Raw genomic sequence first — 21803 nt, forward strand, 5'->3', positions numbered from 1 at the left:
CAGCAATCCCTGCTTGAGCTCCGGCAGGACCAAGATCGCCGGTTTTTTGAAATCATGCGGGCTCAGGCAGAGGACTGGTTCGCCATCTGGAGCCTCCTCAGCCAGGAGGACGCGTCGGCCACAACCGCGACCCCGGACACCCACGCTATGCTGCCCCCCCATGCTACAGAAGATGGGGGCAGCAGATGATCCTGAGGCCTTCCTCGATTTGTTCGAGCGCTCAGCAGAAATCTGGGGCTGGCCCCGCGAACAGTGGGCAGCCCGCCTAATTCCCCTCCTGTCCGGGGAAGCTCAACTTGCGGCACAGCAGCTGCCGGCGACGAACCTCCTGGCCTAGACCGATCTGAAGAGGTCTATTCTGCGGCGGGTCGGTCAGAGCCCGGAAGAGAATCGGCAGCTCTTCCGGGGCATGAAATTAGAAATGTGCGATCGCCCGTTCGCGTTCGCTCAACGGCTCCGGGATGCCTGTCGGACGTGGCTGCTCGCGGGGGACCGCGACGTTGAGGGAGTGATCGACCAGGTGGTACTGGAACAGTTCGTTCAACGGCTGCCTCGGAAGACGACGGGGAGGGTCCAGTGCCATCGCCCGGCGTCGCTGGAGGAAGCTGTTCGGCTGGCGGAGGACAACTTGGCTGCGATACCGAGGGCGGATGAGCCCTCTTCTTCTCTCTCTCTTTCCCCTCCCCCTCCCCTATGTTCTTTCCCTCTGTTCTCTCCCCAGGGCCCGTTCCTGCCCCGCGCAGGCGTGGAGGGTTCCATAGACCAGCTTCCCGGCCTTGGGAGAATTTACCCTCCCATTCCCCGTCATTCAGCCGCTGTCCTCCTCAGGTGGGGGCGCCCGCCAGCACAAGTGCGGCCGCAACGCCTGGGCCGGCCTGTTGGAGGTGCGGAGACCCGGACCACTTCCGGGATCAGTGTCCGCTGATGGAGGTGGGGACGGTGGTGTGGGTCTCCAACGTCCCGCAGGCTGCCCCCAATCGGGCTGGAGCATACCGGATTCCGGTAAGGATCAGGGGGGGTATTTACCAAGCTTTGCTGGATACCGGCTGCAATCAGACCACCATCCACCAACGCTTGGTTCAACCTGGGGCTTTGGGTTTAGCTAAACTGGTGAGGGTGAGGTGTGTGCATGGGGATGTTCACAAGTATCCCATGGTGACTTTGGCGATTAAATTCAGGGGAAGAAACCGTAATGTGGAGGCAGCGGTTAGTTCCCGCCTCACTCATCCGCTAATCTTGGGTACTTATTGGCCGAGTTTTAAAGATATTTTAGAGGGTATTTGCGCGGATAGGTCCTGCATAAAGAGGTGTGCGGTGTGCGATGCTCTGGCAGGGGAGGCGGAGGCGGGGCCATCCTCGGCTGCTCTGAATGACGAGGTAAGGGGCGAGGTGGCCACCCCTCCTCTCAGGGAATTCCCTGAAGGGGACTTCCCTCTAGAGCAGTCGCGGGACGAAACCCTTAAACATGCTCTTGACCAAGTGAGAGTAATTGATGGACAACAGCTTCGGCCGGGCATCGCCATTTCATACCCGTATTTTGCCATGATTAAAGATCGGCTATATAGAGTGACGCAGGACGCTCAAACAAAAGAGGAAGTGACCCAATTGTTGATTCCACGGAGCCGCCGGGAAATGATTTTCCAGGCGGCTCACTATAATTCTATGGCCGGTCACCTAGGGGAACGAAAAACACTTCTCCGTCTAATAGCCCGTTTCTATTGGCCGGGCATTGGCGGTGACGTCCACAGGTGGTGTGCGGCGTGCCGTGAATGTCAGCTGGTAAACCCACCGGCCACCCCAAAAGCGCCATTGCGCCCTCTACCATTGATCGAGGTCCGCTTCGAAAGAATTGGGATGGACCTCGTCGGGCCATTAGAACGGACAGCACGCGGGCATCGCTTCGCCGGCTGTATGACAGGGGTGCTCGGCTACGGGAATTTGCACCGGGAGATAAGGTACTTGTATTGCTCCCAACATCGAGCTCTAAATTACTCGCCAAGTGGCAAGGACCCTTTGAGGTCACACGACGAGTTGGGGATCTCGATTATGAGGTTAAACGTACCGATAGAGGGGGCGCGCGGCAAATATATCACCTCAACCTCCTGAAATTGTGGAGGGAAGAGGCGGCCTCTGTGACGTTGGCCACGGTTGTTCCGGAGAGGGCGGAGCTCGGACCAGAGGTAAACAAAGCCCACAGTCGCAACACTCCGGTTACTTGTGGAGACCACCTCTCACCGCGTCAACTCACAGAGGTTTCTGATTTACAAAAGGAATTTGCAGATGTGTTTTCCCCTCTACCGGGCCGTACAAACATCATACAGCACCACATCGAGACCGAACCGGGCGTGGTGGTACTTTGCCGCCCCTATCGCTTACCCGAACATAAAAAGAAAATAGTTCGGGAGGAATTAGATGCGATGCTTGATATGGGGGTAATAGAGGAATCCCACAGTGATTGGTCCAGCCCGGTTGTTCTTGTTCCCAAGAGCAATGGGTCTGTTCGATTCTGTGTGGATTACAGAAAAGTCAACGCAGTGTCTAAATTTGACGCGTACCCAATGCCCCGTGTTGATGAACTGCTCGATCGGTTAGGTACTGCTTGTTTTTATTCGACCTTGGATTTAACGAAGGGTTATTGGCATATCCCCTTGACACCAATGTCCCGTGAGAAAACCGCCTTCACTACGCCGTTTGGATTACACCAATTTGTGACACATCCTTTCGGTTTGTTTGGGGCACCAGCCACGTTTCAGCGTCTTATGGATAGGATCCTCAGACCTCACACCGCTTATGCCGCTGCCTATTTAGATGATATCATCATTTATAGCAATGACTGGCAGCGGCACATGCAACATCTGAGGGCCATCCTGAGATCGCTGCGGCGGGCGGGGCTCACAGCAAATCCTAAGAAGTGCGTGATTGGGCGTGTGGAGGTACGGTATCTGGGGTTCCACTTGGGTCATGGCCAGGTGCGTCCCCAAATTGACAAAACCGCGGCGATTGCGACTTGCCATAGACCCAAGACCAAAAAGGGGGTGAGGCAGTTCCTGGGGCTGGCTGGCTATTATAGGAGGTTTGTGCCTAATTATTCGGATGTCACCAGCCCGCTGACTGACCTCACTAAAAAGGGGGCTCCAGATCCGGTCCAGTGGTCGGAGCAGTGCCAACAGGTGTTTATGCAGATTAAAGCCGCACTTTGTGGGGGGGCCGCTTCTTCATGCACCTGACTTCTCTCTCCCTTTTGTATTGCAGACGGACACATCAGACAGAGGGCTGGGGGCCATACTCTCGCAGGTGGTGGAGGGGGAGGAGCGCCCGGTGCTATACATTAGCTCTCCTTAAGGGAGACTAAGTACAGCACCGTGGAGAAGGAGTGTTTGGCCATCAAGTGGGCGGTCCTCACCCTCCGTTACTACCTGCTGGGGCGGGCCTTCACCCTCTGCTTGGATCACGCCCCACTGCAGAGGTTCCATCGCATGAAAGATACTAACGCCCGGATCACCCGTTGGTATCTAGCCCTCCAGCCCTTTAAATTCAAGGTGGTCCACAGACCGGGGGTGCAGATGGCTGTCGCCAACTTCCTCTCCAGAAATGGGGGGGAGTGGTAGACAGGCTGGATGACCTGGCCTGAGTCGGGCAGCGGGGGCGTGGTCAAGCGCCCGTCTGGGAGAGAAAAGCGGTAAGGGCGCTTACACCTGAGCTAAATTATGTCTAACACCTGTCTCTAATTTCAGTGAGCACGGGGAGAGCGGCATAAAAGGGCAGCCAGAGGGCCTCCATGGAGAGAGAGATGACAAGCTAACCCAGTGTGCTTGTATTATATATTGTGTTATTGTGAAGTGTTGTAAAGACAACGGGCATTAAAGGCTTACCTTGCGGTTAAGACTTGTTTCCTGTCCTCCTTCCTGTGAGGGGTGTTACATATATATATTCTTGTTGCACCAAAATCTGTGTTGGATACTGCTATTCTGATGCTAGTGAAACTTTGTAATGCAGCACTTTTCGTAACGCTGTCTCCTTAAGATGAATCGCTTACGATGCATTATTCCTCTTTTGTAAGTCACTTTGAATAAAAGCATCTGCCAAATGAATAAATGTAAATGTAAATATAAAAAAAATTAACGCTGCTAAAAGGCAGAAATGCGACATCACAGTCTGTAAAAAAGGTCTATTCTGAAGGCATACGATAGGTTGTGGCTTTGGTAAAAGCCAGTTTATTAGCGCTATTAGAGAAACGTATTCACATCTAAGCACAAACGCAACATGCATAGCAGAATTATAAATGCGATGTGGACACAGTCCGTGCATGCATTTACTCTTGCTTGAAGTATTGCCTAGTCTGGAGCAGAATCGCTTTGGTCAAGGACAGCTTGTGAGTGCCTTTCCCTTTCAAATCAGAATATTTGCTTGGCCTTTATGTCACAAGTTGGCACGTTTTAGCACTGAACATGGTGACCTCATTGGGATTTGCTCATGACAAGTGAAATTGAAAACAAGTGAAATTTTATAGTCTCAATACTATAGTCTTACATCAGTATTCTTAGACTATGTCATAATTAGATTTCTTAGGTTTATCTCTAAAATCGTTTAATTGATAATTATTGAAAATGAAACACCTACAGTGAGGAAAATAAGTATTTGAACACCCTGCTATTTTGCAAGTTCTCCCACTTGGAAATCATGGAGGGGTCTGAAATTGTCATCGTAGGTGCATGTCCACTGTGAGAGACATAATCTAAAAAAAATCCAGAAATCACAATATATGATTTTTTAACTATTTATTTGTATGATACAGCTGCAAATAAGTATTTGAACACCTGAGAAGATCAGTGTTAATATTTGGTACAGTAGCCTTTGTTTGCAATTACAGAGGTCAAACGTTTCCTGTAGTTTTTCACCAGGTTTGCACACACTGCAGGAGGGATTTTGGCCCACTCCTCCACACAGATCTTCTCTAGATCAGTCAGGTTTCTGGGCTGTCGCTGAGAAACACGGAGTTTGAGCTCCCTCCAAAGATTCTCTATTGGGTTTAGGTCTGGAGACTGGCTAGGCCACGCCAGAACCTTGATATGCTTCTTATAGAGCCACTCCTTGGTTATCCTGGCTGTGTGCTTCGGGTCATTGTCATGTTGGAAGACCCAGCCTCGACCCATCTTCAATGCTCTAACTGAGGGAAGGAGGTTGTTCCCCAAAATCTCGCAATACATGGCCCCGGTCATCCTCTCCTTAATACAGTGCAGTCAGCCCTGTCCCATGTGCAGAAAAACACCCCCAAAGCATGATGCTACCACCCCCATGCGTCACAGTAGGGATGGTGTTCTTGGGATGGTACTCATCATTCTTCTTCCTCCAAACACGGTTAGTGGAATTATGACCAAAAAGTTCTATTTTGGTCTCATCTGACCACATGACTTTCACCCATGACTCCTCTGGATCATCCAAATGGTCATTGGCAAACTTAAGACGGGCCTTGACATGTGCTGGTTTAAGCAGGGGAACCTTCCGTGCCATGCATGATTTCAAACCATGACGTCTTCGTGTATTACCAACAGTAACCTTGGAAACGGTGGTCCCAGCTCTTTTCAGGTCATTGACCAGCTCCTCCCGTGTAGTTCTGGGCTGATTTCTCACCTTTCTTAGGATCATTGAGACCCCACGAGGTGAGATCTTGCATGGAGCCCCAGTTCGAGGGAGATTGACAGTCATGTTTAGCTTCTTCCATTTTCTAATGATTGCTCCAACAGTGGACCTTTTTTCACCAAGCTGCTTGGCAATTTCCCGTAGCCCTTTCCAGCCTTGTGGAGGTGTACAATTTTGTCTCTAGTGTCTTTGGACAGCTCTTTGGTCTTGGCCATGTTAGTAGTTGGATTCTTACTGATTGTATGGGGTGGACAGGTGTCTTTATGCAGCTAACGGCCTCAAAAAGGTGCATCTAATTTAGGATAATAAATGGAGTGGAGGTGGACATTTTAAAGGCAGACTAACAGGTCTTTGAGGGTCAGAATTCTAGCTGATAGACAGGTGTTCAAATACTTATTTGCAGCTGTATCATACAAATAAATAGTTAAAAAATCATATATTGTCATTTCTGGATTTTTTTTTAGATTATGTCTCTCACAGTGGACATGCACCCTACGATGACAATTTCAGACCCTCCATGATTTCCAAGTGGGAGAACTTGCAAAATAGCAGGGTGTTCAAATACTTATTTTCCTCACTGTATACCCCCCAAATGCAAATGATCAGCATATGGCATTCTTTCTCAGCATACATTTTTAGGCAGCTCAGCAATATTGTTTGAGTTTGTTATTGGTTTTTACGGAGTAAGATATCTTAAATATTATGATCCTTATGAGATAATTCCTGCATTTAAACACAATGGGTACAACAGTGAACTGACTGCACAAAACAAACTGAAACATCTTTTAGGAATAGTCAATAGGTAAACTAGCCAACACATATCTTAAAGAAATAGTTCATGCAAAGATGTCAATTCTGTCGTAGTGGATTTTCAGGACTACTTTTATAGTGATTTATGTATATATTTCTTTATTTTTAGAGCTTGACAGAAACAATCACCAGTTCAAGACAACACGGACATATGAACAGATATTAAAACTGCATAGATTTGTGCTAAAAGCTCTGAGATGTTTTTATAAATGAAAGATGTTGGCAGGTGATCTAGAGTTAACTTCTGCATGGATACAAACAGGATGTGCCGAAAATCCCTGCCTAGGTTTTCTGTTTGTCTGTGTTTAGTTGAGAAATACCGTACATTATGCTCATAGAATAACTCCTATTGCATATAAAATACATTGAACTCTTACACACAGTTATTTACAAGAAACAACAGCTGAACATCAATTAAAAAAAAAAAGAAGAAAAAAATCTATGAAAATCATGACTCAACAAATATATTGGATTTATATAAGGGACAATCACCAATAGCATAGGCAATCTTTAAGGATGGGTCAACATTTGCATAAAATCAGGTTTTACCACATTCAGAACGTCTAAATCCTTAAACAAAGAATGCGCTGTCATGTATTTCATTTAAACCGAATAGACTATAGTTGCATGTTATTGACTTTGAATGTACTGTTTTAACTAATTATGCAAAAGTTATATTTTTCATGATCTAGCTTTGCTATTTTTCACAAAATAATAAATAAAATATATGTAAGCGAAATCTAAGTATCCAGAACAGCTGGAACTCCACTACAGCTCAAATGTTGGCAAATCAGTTCTGTGTAATGATGAGACTATGATGACACACATTTCCATTGTCTTCCATTGCTCCGATACAGGTAGTCCCGGCCCAAACTCACAGCACTTGTTGAGCCAAAGGTTGACATGTCGGCACACTCAAACAAACGGGGCAATGTTTTGATAGCGCCACAGAGCCACAGTGTTTACACTGGAAAGTCATTTTATGAATGGCTTACCTGTAACTTATATTTTCTGCACATTAGATTGGAATAAGAGGATGTATTTTAATATGGAAAAATTTCACATGAATTAGCATGAAGGAGCCTGGAGTCAGTGTGTAAGGACAGGGCGTGGGTTGAGTTTATCACTGAGTTTCTGTATTAGGAAAGAGAGCTCTTCTGTGGCCTGGGATTTTTCTTCCAAGAGTTCATATCGCAGACTGGAAATATCCTGCTTTATCTCCTTCAGCTCACCTATAGAAGAGACATAATGTATATGAAAATGTATATGCAAACACACTGAGTTATATTATGGGTGAACCTCACAAAACTGGGTAAGAAAATTCTGGTCATATTTCACCTGAAAATCAAAATAAATAAAATAAAATAAAAAAAGATGTAGCTTAAAGAAAATTTAACTTGTACTTTTTCTGCATTTACATTATTTTCAAGACAATTAATACAAGTTAAGCTCAATGGACAGCATTTGTGGCATAATGTTGATTACCACAAACATTTTTTTTTAATTTGACACTTTTCTTTAAAATTGTATGGAGGGTTTAAAGGCAGAAATGTGATGAATTCTTCTGTTAAAATAATTATTTGTGCTGAAAAAGTTGTTTAAATTGTCATTTTTAGTCATTTTAGGGGTTGTTGACTACATCGTCAAAATTGCAAAATTGCCTATAACTTTATAGGCAATTATAAAGTTTTACAGAAAACGTTATTAAGTGATTTTATCACACTAAAATCATGTTAGAGTGTATAATATTTATGTCTTGTGGCTAAACTTTTGAAATAGTGAGTATTTTTATGTAAAAAAATTGGCCCCATTCACTTCCATTGTAAGGGTTTAAGGAGAGATGAGTCAAAATGTATTTTTGTGGTAATCAATATTATGCCACAAATGCTGTCAAATGAGCTTAACTTGTATTGAACCCAGAATATTCCTTTAATGATTATATTATTATGCAATCCTTTCTTAAGTATTTATTTTACAGAAGTCTTTTCGAGCAGTGACAGCAGTGAGATATCTCAAGAATTTCACTCAATCTAAACCAAACTTCACCTTCATTCACTTCATCATTCTCCTTGTCCACTTGTGCTTTCATTACGTAGCGTTTGATGAGACGTTTAATAATTAGCTGTGAGAAGGGAAAAGCAGAATCACACAAAAGACAGATCACAGGAACTGATAAGGGTGAAATCTGCAGTGACGATTCATCATATGGGAGAGAGAGAGAGAGAGAGAGAGGATGGTGGTCTTGCCTGATAGCGTGTTGGTTGATTAAGGATGCTGTTGAAGCTGTGAGACTCTGGTAATCTCATACTGGCTTGGGTGAAGAGATTCAGCTGCAAGCATCCATAAATACTGATTATTTATGAATATTCATCAATAGTTATTACATCATTGACACTGTCATAGGTTTCTACAACTGGTTAGGTTTTTCTCAATACCAAAATGTCCGTAGATGTAGGGCAAATCGTAATTGTTGATTAGTTCCTTTAAAAATATAATCACGATTTTGATTTATAGAATTTACATTAAAATACTTTTTATACTTGATACTTTATACTTTAATACTTTGTTTGAGACAAAAACAAGCCATGTTCTTTATATTGGCTACACTTCTAAAAACCAGCAGAGAACTGTGATCTTTAATTATTTCATTGCTATTATATTGTTATATTATAATGGGAGTGTTCGAGTTTTGTCTTGCCATTACTGATAGGCTTATGTAAATGTTTGAGACTGGTTACGATCCTCAACCACAAAAAAAAAAAATCAAAATCCAAAATTTTGGGGCAGAGGGAGTAGATCTAAATGGAATGCTGTAGACACTTTTCATGACTAGTTAATTGAATTACGATTTTTCAATATTTTGTACTATATTCACACAACAGAATTTAGTACAGCAACTACATTTATTGGAGTTACAAATTACTTGCTTTTATCATCTGACTGTGGCTGCATCTCTCTCATAGTGCTTTTAGATCAATGTATAAGTGCTGCCTTCAACACCAAAGATCACGGCATTCTCTTAGATAGGCTTGAGAATTAAGTTGACATTTGTGGACAGGCATTAGATGGGTTTAGGTCCTATTTATCCAGTGGCTACCACTTTGTTTGTGTAAACGAGGAATTTTCAAATCAAGTAAGAGTAAAGTATTAAGTGCCGCAGGGCTCAGTATTAGGTCCTCTTTTCTCCATGTAAATGCTTACCCTGGAAGACATTTTTAGGAATCACAGAATGAACTTTTCACTGTTATGCCAACGATATTCAGCTTTATAGTTCTAAAAGACCTGGTGACATTTCCCAATAATCCAAGTTAGCAGAGTGCATCTATTATATCAAAAACTAGATAGCTAGATATTTCCTTCAACTCAATTCTGATAAAACAGAGGTATTAATTATTGGACCAAAAATCTCTAAAACCTCTAAAAAGATGTTCAAATCCCACTGCTATATGTCGCTGAACGATGACTACAAATTGCATAAATTCCATAAAACTTAGATAACCGCTGTCCACATCACTTCAATCTAATATGGTGGACTTCACAGAGGATGAACTGCTGCCAATTTCAGCCATACAAGATACTTCACTGGCCACTGCCTGCAACGCGGACGCAGGATTAACTTCACTGGAAATTAACTGCCACAAGCTGCACACCTCACTGACCTCTGCTTGCCTCGTCTTGGTCATAGGATGGACTACACTCTCTTAAAGTGGAATACATAGACAATAAATGAATGCCAACTAAAGCCTTCATCAGCCAGATAAAAAAGGACACAGCATCTACTTGCAATTCCACAGTTTAAGTACAATTACATTGATATGTTTGTAATAAGTTGGGATGGACTTCAAAGGCACTTAATCATTAATCTTACAGTTCAATCAATACCCATTTTAAACATTGCCCAACAACATCTACTAAGTTTAATCTTTTAATACATTAAGGTTTTCTTTTTTTTTTTTTTTTTTACAAATGGACAACTAATATTGGCATTATATTCATGCTGTATAGCCAGAGGTGTACTGACTCCACAAGGTATTTTTTCTCCATTAACAAACACCTTTGGATTTTTGGGTTCCTTGCCGCAGCTGCCTTTGTCTAGCTCACTGAAGCCCTAAAGACAAAATACATTTTTAATTATGATTTTCAATCACGTTTTCATTTTTAACTGCTCAATGAGGACTTTTAAGACATTACAGACATCACAGCATCTTTCATGTTACAGCATAATTTTTTTAAAGCTGCTTTGAAACAATGTGTTGTGAAAAGCACTATACAAATAAAAATGACTTGAATTGACTATTCCTGTTAGGCATACCTCGTCTTGTTTCACCGTTGCCCTTTGTTTACCATTTTTGCCACTTTTGTAATTCCGTAGTTTTCACTTTTGTCCCTTTTGTACCTCCACAGTCTCCCTGTTAGCGTTCGTGTTCTCCATTCATTGTTTTCACCTGCCCTCGTTAATTTTCCATTGATTTCTGTTTATCCCCTTTTTATCTTGTTTGAGTTCTGTTTGTTCATTGGTTCCTGTCTTCCTATGTCCATGTATTTAAACCCTGTCTGTTTGTTTCGTCGCTGTCAATCGTTGAATGTTGTTTAGCCTGGTATGTTTTCCCTGCCCGTGTTTTCAGTTTTATGTTTATTTCTCCACTGAGGGTTTTCCTCTGTGTTCGTTCATTAGTCTGTTCCAATAAAGTAAGTTTGCATTTAGACCCGCTCTCCTCGTCTGCCTTCACTGCTCATTCGTAACAGAACGATTGACAGCCAAATATGGATCTAGCAGCTTACTTTACGGAACTGACCCAGGTGGATTTGACCATCCGCGAATACTCCCACTTCTTTTCCACTGTTGCCATCCACATCGGCTTCGACGACACATCCCTGAAGACCATCTAACGGCTCGGGCTACCAACACACCGGCAGAGGGAATTGCTGGACTCCGGAGACCTCACGTGGAGGGAGTATGTGAGTCTAACCTTGAAAGAACTCGCTGCCGGGGAACCACCTCTCTCGATCCCGGTTTCCGCCTCTGAGCTTTTCGTGCCTGCCACGGCCAACGAGCCAGCGTTGCCAGCTTCGTCCACCCGGAGGAGGAGGAGAAGAAGAAAGGCTCCTGCTCCCCAGTCTCCGCCTGCCACGGTCAGCGAGCCAGCGCCTACGCCCGCCCCGGTCTGCAAGCCAGAGCCCACGCATGTCACGGTGAGCGAGCCAGAGCCCACGCATGTCACTGTGAGCAAGCCTGAGTCCTCGAGCCTCCTATGGCTCTGCTCCCAGAGGCCCCAGAGCTTTCTAGGGCTCCGCCTCTCGAGCCTCCTACGGCTCCTCCTCCAGAGCCCCCCACGGCTCCACCTCCCGAGCCTCCTACGGCTCTGCTCCCAGAGACTCCAGAGCTTTCCAGGGTTCCGCCTCTCGAGCCTCCTACGGCTCAGCTCCCAGAGACTCTCGAGCATCCTACGGCTCTGCCTCCTGAGCCTCCTACGGCTCTGCCTCCCGAGCCTCCTTCGGCCCCGCCTCCCGAGCCTCCTACGGCTCTGCTCCCAGAGACTCCAGAGCTTTCTAGGGCTCCACCTCTCGAGCATCCTGCGGCTCCGCCTCCCGAGCCTCCTACGGCTCAGCTCCCAGAGACTCTCGAGCATCCTACGGCTCCGCCTCCTGAGCCTCCTACCGCTCCGCCTCCTGAGCCTCCTTCGGCCCCGCCTCCCGAGCCTCCTACGGCTCTGCTCCCAGAGACTCCAGAGCCTTCTAGGGCTCCACCTCTCGAGCATCCTACGGCTCCGCCTCCCGAGCCTCCTACGGCTCCGCCTCCCGAGCCTCCTACGGCTCTGCTCCCAGAGACTCCAGAGCTTTCTAGGGCTCCACCTCTCGAGCATCCTGCGGCTCCGCCTCCCGAGCCTCCTACGGCTCAGCTCCCAGAGACTCTCGAGCATCCTACGGCTCCGCCTCCTGAGCCTCCTATGGCTCCGCCTCCTGAGCCTCCTTCGGCCCTGCCTCCCGAGCCTCCTTCGGCCACGCCTCCCGGGCCTACTATGGCTCTGCTCCCAGAGCCTTCCAGGTCTCCGCCTCTAGAGCCTCCTACGGCGCTACCTCCCTCGGCTCCGCCTCCGGACCCGGCCCCTGTCCTGTGGCCTCCTCCCAGGCCCCCTGACCCAGTCCCTGTCCTGTGGCCACCTCCCAGGCCTCCTGACCCTGTTCCCGTCCTGTGGCCTCCTCCCAGGCCTCCTGACCCAGTCCCTGTCCTGTGGCCTTCTCCCAGGCCACCTGTGGCCTCCTCCCAGGCCTCCTGACCCAGTCCCTGTCCTGTGGCCTCCTCCCAGGCCTCCTGGCCCTGTTCCCATCCTGTGGCCTCCCCCCAGGCCTCCTGAACCTGTTCCCGTCCTGTGGCCTCCTCCCAGGCCTCCTGACCCAGTCCCTGTCCTGTGGCCTCCTCCCAGGCCTCCTGACCCTGTTCCCGTCCTGTGGCCTCCTCCCAGGCCTCCTGACCCAGTCCCTGTCCTGTGGCCTCCTCCCAGGCCTCCTGGCCCTGTTCCTGTCCTGTGGCCTCCCCCCCAGGCCTCCTGAACCTGTTCCCGTCCTGTGGCCTCCTCCCCGGCCTCCTGACCCGGTCCCTGTCCTCCTGACCCAGTCCCTGTCCTGTGGCCTCCTCCCAGGCCTCCTGACCCTGTTCCAGTCCTGTGGCCTCCTCCCAGGCCTCCTGACCCGGTCCCTGTCCTGTGGCCTCCTCCCAGGCCTCCTGAACCGGTCCCTGTCCTGTGGCCTCTTCCCAGGCCCCCTGACCCTGTTCCCGTCCTGTGGCCTCCTCCCAGGCCTCCTGACCCTGTTCCCGTCCTGTGGCCTCCTCCCAGGCCTCCTGACCCGGTCCCTGTCCTGTGGCCTCTTCCCAGGCCCCCTGACCCAGTCCCTGACCTGTGGCCAGCTCCCAGGCCTCCTGAACCTGTCCTTGCCCTGTGGCCAGCTCCCAGACCCCCTGAACCGGTCCTTGCCCTGTGGCCAACTCCCAGGCCTCCTGAACCGGTCCCTGCCCTGGGGCCAGCTCCCAGGCCTCCTGAACCGGCCCCTGCCCTGTGGCCAGCTCCCAGACCACCTGAACCTATCCTTGCCCTGTGGCCAGCTCCCAGACCACCTGAACATGTCCTTGCCCTGTGGCCAGCTCCCAGGCCTCCTGAACCGGTCCCTGCCCTGTGGCCAGCTCCCAGGCCTCCTGAACCGGCCCCTGTCCTGTGGCCACCTCCCAGGCCCCCTGACCCTGCCCTTTGTGCCCCCCTGGACTTCCTGCCTGCCCTCTGTGCCCCCCTGGACTTCCTGCCTGCCCTCTGTGCCCCCCTGGACTTCCTGCCTGCCCTCTGTGCCCCCTTGGACTTCCTGCCTGCCCTCTGTGCCCCCTTGGACTTCCTGCCTGCCCTCTGTACCCCCTTGGACTTCCTGCCTGCCCTTTGTGCCCCCTTGGACTGCCTTCTTGCTCTCGTGCCCCCCGGTCTGCCCGTCTGCTCTTGGTGTTTTTTTTTATAGTTGTTTCTTTTTATTTTGGATCGTCTGGAATCCGATCCTTGAGGGGGGGGGGGCTCTGTTAGGCATACCTCGTCTTGTTTCACCGTTGCCCTTTGTTTACCATTTTTGCCACTTTTGTAATTCCGTAGTTTTCACTTTTGTCCCTTTTGTAGCTCCACAGTCTCCCTGTTAGCGTTCGTGTTCTCGGTTCATTGTTTTCACCTGCCCTCGTTAATTTGCTATTGATTTCTGTTTATCCCCTTGTTATCTTGTTTGAGTTCTGTTTGTTCATTGGTTCCTGTCTTCCTATGTCCATGTATTTAAACCCTGTCTGTTTGTTTCGTCGCTGTCAATCGTTGAATGTTGTTTGGCCTGGTATGTTTTCCCTGCCCATGTTTTCAGTTTATGTTTATTTCCCCATTGAGGGTTTTCCTCTGTGTTCGTTCATTAGTCTGTTCCAATAAAGTAAGTTTGCATTTAGACCCGCTCTCCTCATCCTTTACGAACTGAGCCTTCGCTGCTCATTCGTAACAATTCCAAATGATTTTCAGCAGCTTTGTTTGTTTGTTTTGTCATAAAAACAAAGAAAAAAAGACATGGTTATCATGGTATATTAAATATAGTACAAGCAAATGGGTAATTTTTTATTATTTTGATTTTACCAGCAAATATATAATCAATATCAATAGTCCTGATAAGTAAACGTTCAAAACAGCAACATTGCAATTTTTTATTCTCAATACCAATTTTGATACCACAACAAAACTGAAATGTTATTTATTATATTCTTTTAAAAAAGTTAAATTTTAAAAGGGTCATGGCATAATTTTAATTTATCCGCTCAGTGCTCAAAGTGAGCCGCTATGCACTACTTGCGAAACACCAACAAAATGACGTTGCAGTACCAGCAGCACATCTGTAATGGCGATACTGTCGCCCAAATGGAGAAACACTCATGAGCGCCCCACCACAGGACAGATGGAGATACTCTCAGGAGGTATCAAACTGAGTCGGCACTACCAATACTGCACAAAGACGAGGACAGGTCTCGACTTGTAGTATTTTTTTATTACATTTTTTTGTATTGACTTTTGACCCCTAAAACTGATAAAAACAGTCACCAGGTGGCCCAAGACACCACTAAAATGTTGTACAATGACAAAATACTTTCTCAGTTGTTTAACAATCCTTCCTGAAACAACAGATTCAAAAGAACTGTCCGTGATATGTTTAAAAAAAAGAAGACAAATCAGTGTGGCTATTAAACTAATAACAGCAGGACTTCCACAGTCAGATTCCGTCACCACAACCCAACACCTTAAATAAACACTTCCCTGATGCTCACATAGCCGATTCAATGTGTGACATTTAAAAACAACTGCCAGGCAACCAAACACATAAAGTAAGCCCATTTCTTCTGTATCCTTAGATGGTGCCCCTAAACACATAAAATGCTTGTCTGATTTTCAATTACATCACCCCTCCAGGAGAAGCCCGTCTGAACACAATTAATTATTTGGCCAGTGCACGATGATCACATCTAAACTCTTCATCAAAGCTGTTTCTCTTTTTCTTATGCTGCATTTAAATGGCATTGATTGGCTCAGCGGGCTAAAACAGGACAGCACTATTTGTCTTTTCTCTTTTCTCTTGTAAATGCTAAAAACAGGTTGTCCTTGGGAAATGTAGGTAATTACAAGGTAATGATATAGAGATATCCTACAGTATGTGGTCCTTATTGGAGAGATAGATCATTGTGCGGTATTCTCACTGAAAAAAATCTTTAAATGAAAGCAGATTGACACAGAGAGCAGGGCAGATGGGAAGAGAGCTGGTATACATTTGAAATCTGAATGGAAGCTTAAGAAGTGTGCCAAAAGTTGAAGAAAAGGATATCATTTTAAGAAGTACATTGTCTTAAATGCTTTTTGTTTTAACGTGAGCCCCGTTTCCACCTGGTATTATGATGCCAGTGATCCGATCACATGTGGTCAAGTGAGACACATCATTGTTTACACCTGGTTGTTTAAATGCATCTCCTGTGACCACTTGTGTTCGGATTTGGAGGGGAAGGTCTCTGTTTCATGACGACATGCATCAATCACTCTGCCAGTGTGTTACTGCATGACAATAAAGCGAAACAGTCAAGACAAAGAAAACAGAAATAAAAATGCAAATAGTTTTCCTAAAATGTTTTATAATTTATCCATATACATTATTTGACTTGATTTGACTTATATGTTACAATGTTTCAAAAATAAGTGAGCCATTTGAATAAAAACATAGAAAATTCCATTCTGGTGGCACTAGTGGCACAGACATAGCTTTATTAACGGTTTTTGGGGTACTGACCCCCCCACAAATCTGTAGTTAACAACCATATGCAATTATGCATACATATGCGCACATGAATACAAATACACAAGTAGTCACAACTGGCACATACCCTGGATTTGGAGTTGTCCATGCCCTGCTCCACATCTTTCTTCAGGTGCCGTTGATGACAACGGAGCAGGTTGACCAGTTTCTTTATGCACTGATAGAAGGACTTTGGGCTGGGGACAATGCTGAAGGGAGGGGGGAGAGTCTTGCCATTGTCAAAATATGAGAGCCAGAGTTTAGACCGGGCAAACTTCCACTCCACATCTGCATCATCCTATGAAACATAAGAGAAGCATAAGACATAAAAGAAAATCAAAACATCTAAACGTACTTAAACATACATTCAGCTCAACTCATAAAACGTTGCACGTGCAATGCAAAGGACCAGGTTACGAGTCCTGAAGAGCTTGCGATTCGACACCTGAGTGTCAAGTGTCAAAGAAGCGCCACAATATGGTGTGGTTGCTTCAGCAATTGTGCTATTCATCTTACATTTACTTTTGATGAGACTATTGGTTACATTTATGTTTAGGGTAGGGAGGTATGTTTCATTTTAAAACTTGAAAAAGCTCATTTGTTTGGGAGAACGTTTAACTTGTTTTTAGTGGTGTTATCAGTGAACATTTCACCTCAGAACTGCTATGATACGTGTAATGAACCACGCAATATCGTTTAGCAAAAATGTCACCACAGTCATTTCATTTTCACAAGCTCTTGGTCAACCCCCCCAACAAAACACATACAGACACACACAAAAAATGGAAGTAACACAGTCAAACATAAGACAAAGATCTGACAGCATTAAAACATGAACAAATAAAAAAAAGAAGCGATCGGACGATTAGACGGCAAACCATCATAACATACCAGAAATATCAGACACCATAACATAGGTTGTCATAACATAAAAGAAAGATCAGGAAACATCATAACATACAGTTTGAGAGAGATCCCCCTCAAAACGTAAAAAAAGAAAGCAAGGAAAATAAAATCTTAAATATTCAACTTTTGTGTTCCACAGAAGAAAGAAAGTCATATGGGTTTGGAACAAAAAGAGGGTGAGTAAACAGTGACAGAAGTTTCATTTTTGGGAGAACTAATCTTTTACTGTAATTGCATGGAAAAAGGAAATATCTTCAAAATTCCACTTTTGTATTGGACAGATAATAGTATACAGCATATACACTGATGAGCCAAAACATTGTGACCACATGCCTAATATGCTGTTGGTCCTCTGTGTGCCTCTAAAACTGTGCCGACCCGCCTAGGCATGGACTCTACAAGACCCCTGAAGTTGTCCTGTGGTATCTGGCACCAAGACATTAGCAGCAGATCCTTCAAGTCCTGTAAGTTGCAAAGTGTAGCAGCCCTGGATCGGACTTGTTGGTCCAGCACATCCAACCGATGCTCAATCAGATTTAATTGGAATTTGGATGCCAGGGCAACACCTTGACCTCTTCATCATGTTACACAAATCATTCCCAAACAATGTGTGCTGTGTGGCAGGGTGCATTATCCTGCTAAAAGAGGCCACTGCCATCAGGGAATATCATTGCCATGAAGGGCTGCACCTGGTTTGCAACTATGTTTAGGTAGCTGGCACATGTCAAATTGACATCCACATGAATGGCCGTAACATCATTAAAATTTTCTGTGACTTGTGCTACAGTAGACCTTCTGTCAGTTCAGACCAGATGGGATTGCCTTTGTTGCCCTCGCACATTGATGAGCCTTGGGTGCCCAAACACCCTGTTGCCAGTTTATGGTTTATCCCTCTTTGGACCACTGTCAGTACTCACCACTGCTGACCGGGAGCACCCCACAAGCCTTGCTGTTTCAGAGATACCCTGACCCAGTCTTCTCAAAGTCGCTCAGGTCATTACTCCTTCACATTTCATCTGCTTTTTCAAGAACTGATTGTACACTTACCATCGAATCTACCCAGACCTTGACATGTGGCCTTGTTAGGAGATGATTAACATTATTCGCTTCACCTGTGAGTGGTCAGTGTTTGGGTGATCTCACTTTGAGGCTGTATAATTCATTTGAACTCTTAATTCAAGTGAAATTCTCAGATTAGTGTGTGGGAAAACAACTCACCTCTATTTCCTGGTAGGAGCTGTTTATCATGGCAATCAACATGTTAAGCAGAACCACCACCATGGTTACATTGTATATTCCATACAGCACATAGCCAATGTTCTCGATAAATTTATGATCATATTTCAAAACCACAGAGGACACTTCAGACAGCCCGAATATGGACCAAAACAGAGTTTTAAAGCTCTCCTCGACCCTAAGAACAAAGGAATAAAGGATACACAGTACTTAAAATGAACATGAAATGGCATTTGCAACTCCTTTTATTTCTGTGACATATTTGTGACATAAGTGAACCAGGATACATTTAGTCAGATAAAATAACATGTTAACATAACACATAAAACCAGCTACTACAAAACTCTCTGATAAGTTGCATCTAAATTAAATCCCTAATTAAATCACCATTGCAACAGCCATTGGTACAAAAGCACCACAAATAAAATAAAATGTACTTCCTTCATTAATAAATTTCAATACAAAAATAATTTGACAGCATGTGTGTAGGACTGCATGTCAAGTTAAAAATAGTTAAACTTCTAAAAATGTATCTCAAAGCCCTACATTCTGTTATCTTGTTGAGCACAATCCAGCTGTTTTTCAACACAGTAATGTAAATGTCCTTTATGAACTTTGGTGTGCATTAACCTAAAACAGACTAATTATACATGGATTTCTCAAGACAGAGTAGTCGATTCATAGTTCAGACACCCGCCAACTTGTCAATTTAGATATGTACACATGTGCACATCCCTATTAAGCGTTTAAGTAATGTTTCGTCAAATAAAATAATTATTCAGTACATGCTTGTCACTCACGTGGTGAAGGCAGGATTAACCTTTGCCCCCAGATAGTAGGAGTAGAGGATGAACATGCCAATCATAAATGCAAGGAAGACCATGATGAAGAGGACCATGAATTTGAAGATGTCCTTCACAGTGCGGCCTAGGGAGATCTGGAGCGGGCCAAAGCTCTCATTGGCCGGTAGGATGTAGGCGATACGAGAGAAGCTCAGGACCACGGCGATGGCATACAGACCCTCTGATATTAGCTGAGGATCTGATGGAAGCCACTTGTCTCGTGCTAAAAGAACAAGATATTGCACATAAAGAAAACAATAAATTACATGGTCACTGATCTGTTGAATCAGATAGATGGGTGTTTCTTCTCTTCAGGCACTTATATCTTGCCATATGCAAGATGTCACGTCTCGTTGTGGACGTCTCCAATTATTTTGTTGTTTTTGTTTGTTTGTCCTGTGTTTAGCAATTTCTTTCCAATTCGTTTTACCAGGGACGAACTGTTGAACATGCCAGACAATCTATTTCCTGTTATTGACTATTCAGACATTTTGCTGGACATTTTAGTTGGAGGCACATCTGTGTTGTTCAAGCACACTATGAGACAAAAGCGAGGGAAGCGAGCCAGCGCACTGGTCAACTTTGTCAGCGGCGCTTTCGAAGAGCACTACCGAGTATTCATCTAGCGAATCTCCACTCTCTTCCTAACAAAACGGACAAACTATATCTATTCACCCATACAAACTGCCTTGTGCTTCACAGAAACCTGGCTGAGTGAAGCCATTCCGGACAAAGCGTTACATCTGCCTGGCTTTCGGCTATTTAGAGCAGATCACATTGCAGAGTTAACGGGGAAACTACAAGCCTGCCCTGCACTGATTGGAGTGTTTTTGAAGCTGCAGACACCAATCTGGACAAGCTCAAAGATACTGTGACATCATATATTAACAATGCAATGACAAAGCATGATTTACAGGAAAACTCAGGCAGCTTTGTCAGGCCAAAAAGGATGCTTACAGAAGTTGGGATAAAATCTTGTACAATCAGGCCAGAAAAAACATTTAAAAAAACAGATTAGAGTCGCTAAAAGACAACCCTACATCAGTATGGAGAGGCCTGAAAGACATTACTAACGTCAACATACCATCCCCCAACACAGTAGGAAATCAACAACTGGTAGACGACCTGAATGTGTTTTACTGTAGATTTGAAAAGCCCAGCCCCCCCTACACCCGCTCTGACCTTCACTTCACACAAACTCTCCTGCAACCACCCTTCCTGCTACGCAACCTGCACTTGCACTTGCTACTCAACCTGCACCTGATCTGTGAAGAGGATGTGTGCCGGGACTTCCGGAAACAAAATGCAAGGAAAGCACAGGGCCCAGATTGTGTTTCACCCACTTGTCTAAAATATTGTGCTGACCAGCTGGCCCCCATCTTCACACAGATCTTCAATAGATCACTGGAGCAGTGTGAAGTTCCCTGCTGCTTCAAACACTCCACCATCATCCCTGTTGCAAAGAAACCCAAAATCACAGGACTTAATGACTATAGACCCGTCGCTCTGACATCTGTGGTCATGAAGTCATTTGAGAGACTGGTGCTGACCCACCTGAAGGACATCAATGGACCCTTTCTGGATTTGCTTATTGAGCAAACAGGACTATGGATGATGCAGTCATCATGGGATTGCATAATTTCCTGCAACAGCTGGACAGACCAGGGACATATGCAAGGATCCTTTTTGTGGACTTCAGTTCGGCTTTCAACACCCAGCTATTCTCTGGACTAAATTCAACCAACTCTCTGTTCCCACCTCTATCTGTCAGTGGGTCACCAGCTTTCTGACAGATATGGAGCAGTTAGTGAGACTGGGGAAATTTACTTCCAGCACCTGTACGATCAGCACTGGTGCCCCCAGGGATGTGTGCTCTCCCCACTACTCTTCTCCCTGTACACAAACAACTGCACTACCATGGACCCCTCTGTAATGCAAGTACACCCTTTCAAAGAGCAATTAACTTTTAATTCTTAAGAGTATTCAGACATTGGAATAGGAATGTCAAAAAAAATCGGGAAGGCTTCTCTCCATCTCCAACTGCGTTTTTTGTTCCCAGCTTGGAAAACAGTGCAGAAAGACTGTAAATAATTACTCACCCTCAAGCCTGTGTGAATTTCTCTCTTCTGAGGAACACAAAATTAGATTTCTGGCAGAATGTTACACACAGTTACTATTCACTGTCACTGCATCTTTTTTCCATAAAATAAAAGTGGATTGAGACTGAAGCTAACATTCTCCCTAAAATCTCCTTTTGATTTCCACAGATGATAGAAAGTCAGACCGGTTTGGAACAACATGAAGATGAGTAATGATGACAGAATTTTTGGTAACATTTTACAATAAGGTTCATTAACATTAAATAATGTATTAGCTATCATGAAATAACAGTTGTAGCGAATCAGCTCTATATTCTTCCACCATTAGGTAGCGAATCAGCTCTATGAAATATTAATAATCAATCATAACTTGTTATAATCGATTATGAATATTTGGATCAGTTAATCGGGTTAACTTGATGTAGCTACATTA

The 21803-nt window shown here is 45.2% G+C and overlaps 1 protein-coding gene across 1 annotated transcript in view; it reads right to left on the reverse strand.

Moving 5' to 3' along the window:
* Positions 1 to 7539: 7539 nt before the first annotated feature.
* LOC127659534 (short transient receptor potential channel 3-like) overlaps positions 7540 to 21803 on the reverse strand; it is a 96990-nt gene continuing 82726 nt past the window's right edge. Inside the window, exons 8-13 of the mRNA XM_052149398.1 lie at positions 19230 to 19494; positions 18412 to 18607; positions 16376 to 16585; positions 8697 to 8780; positions 8497 to 8572; positions 7540 to 7682 (exon numbers count right to left, since the gene is read on the reverse strand). Of these exons, the coding sequence (XP_052005358.1) occupies positions 7540 to 7682; positions 8497 to 8572; positions 8697 to 8780; positions 16376 to 16585; positions 18412 to 18607; positions 19230 to 19494 (974 nt within the window). The remainder of the gene's footprint in view (positions 7683 to 8496; positions 8573 to 8696; positions 8781 to 16375; positions 16586 to 18411; positions 18608 to 19229; positions 19495 to 21803) is intronic.

This window comes from Xyrauchen texanus, chromosome 19, assembly GCF_025860055.1.
Source record: "Xyrauchen texanus isolate HMW12.3.18 chromosome 19, RBS_HiC_50CHRs, whole genome shotgun sequence".
NCBI lineage: Eukaryota > Metazoa > Chordata > Actinopteri > Cypriniformes > Catostomidae > Xyrauchen > Xyrauchen texanus.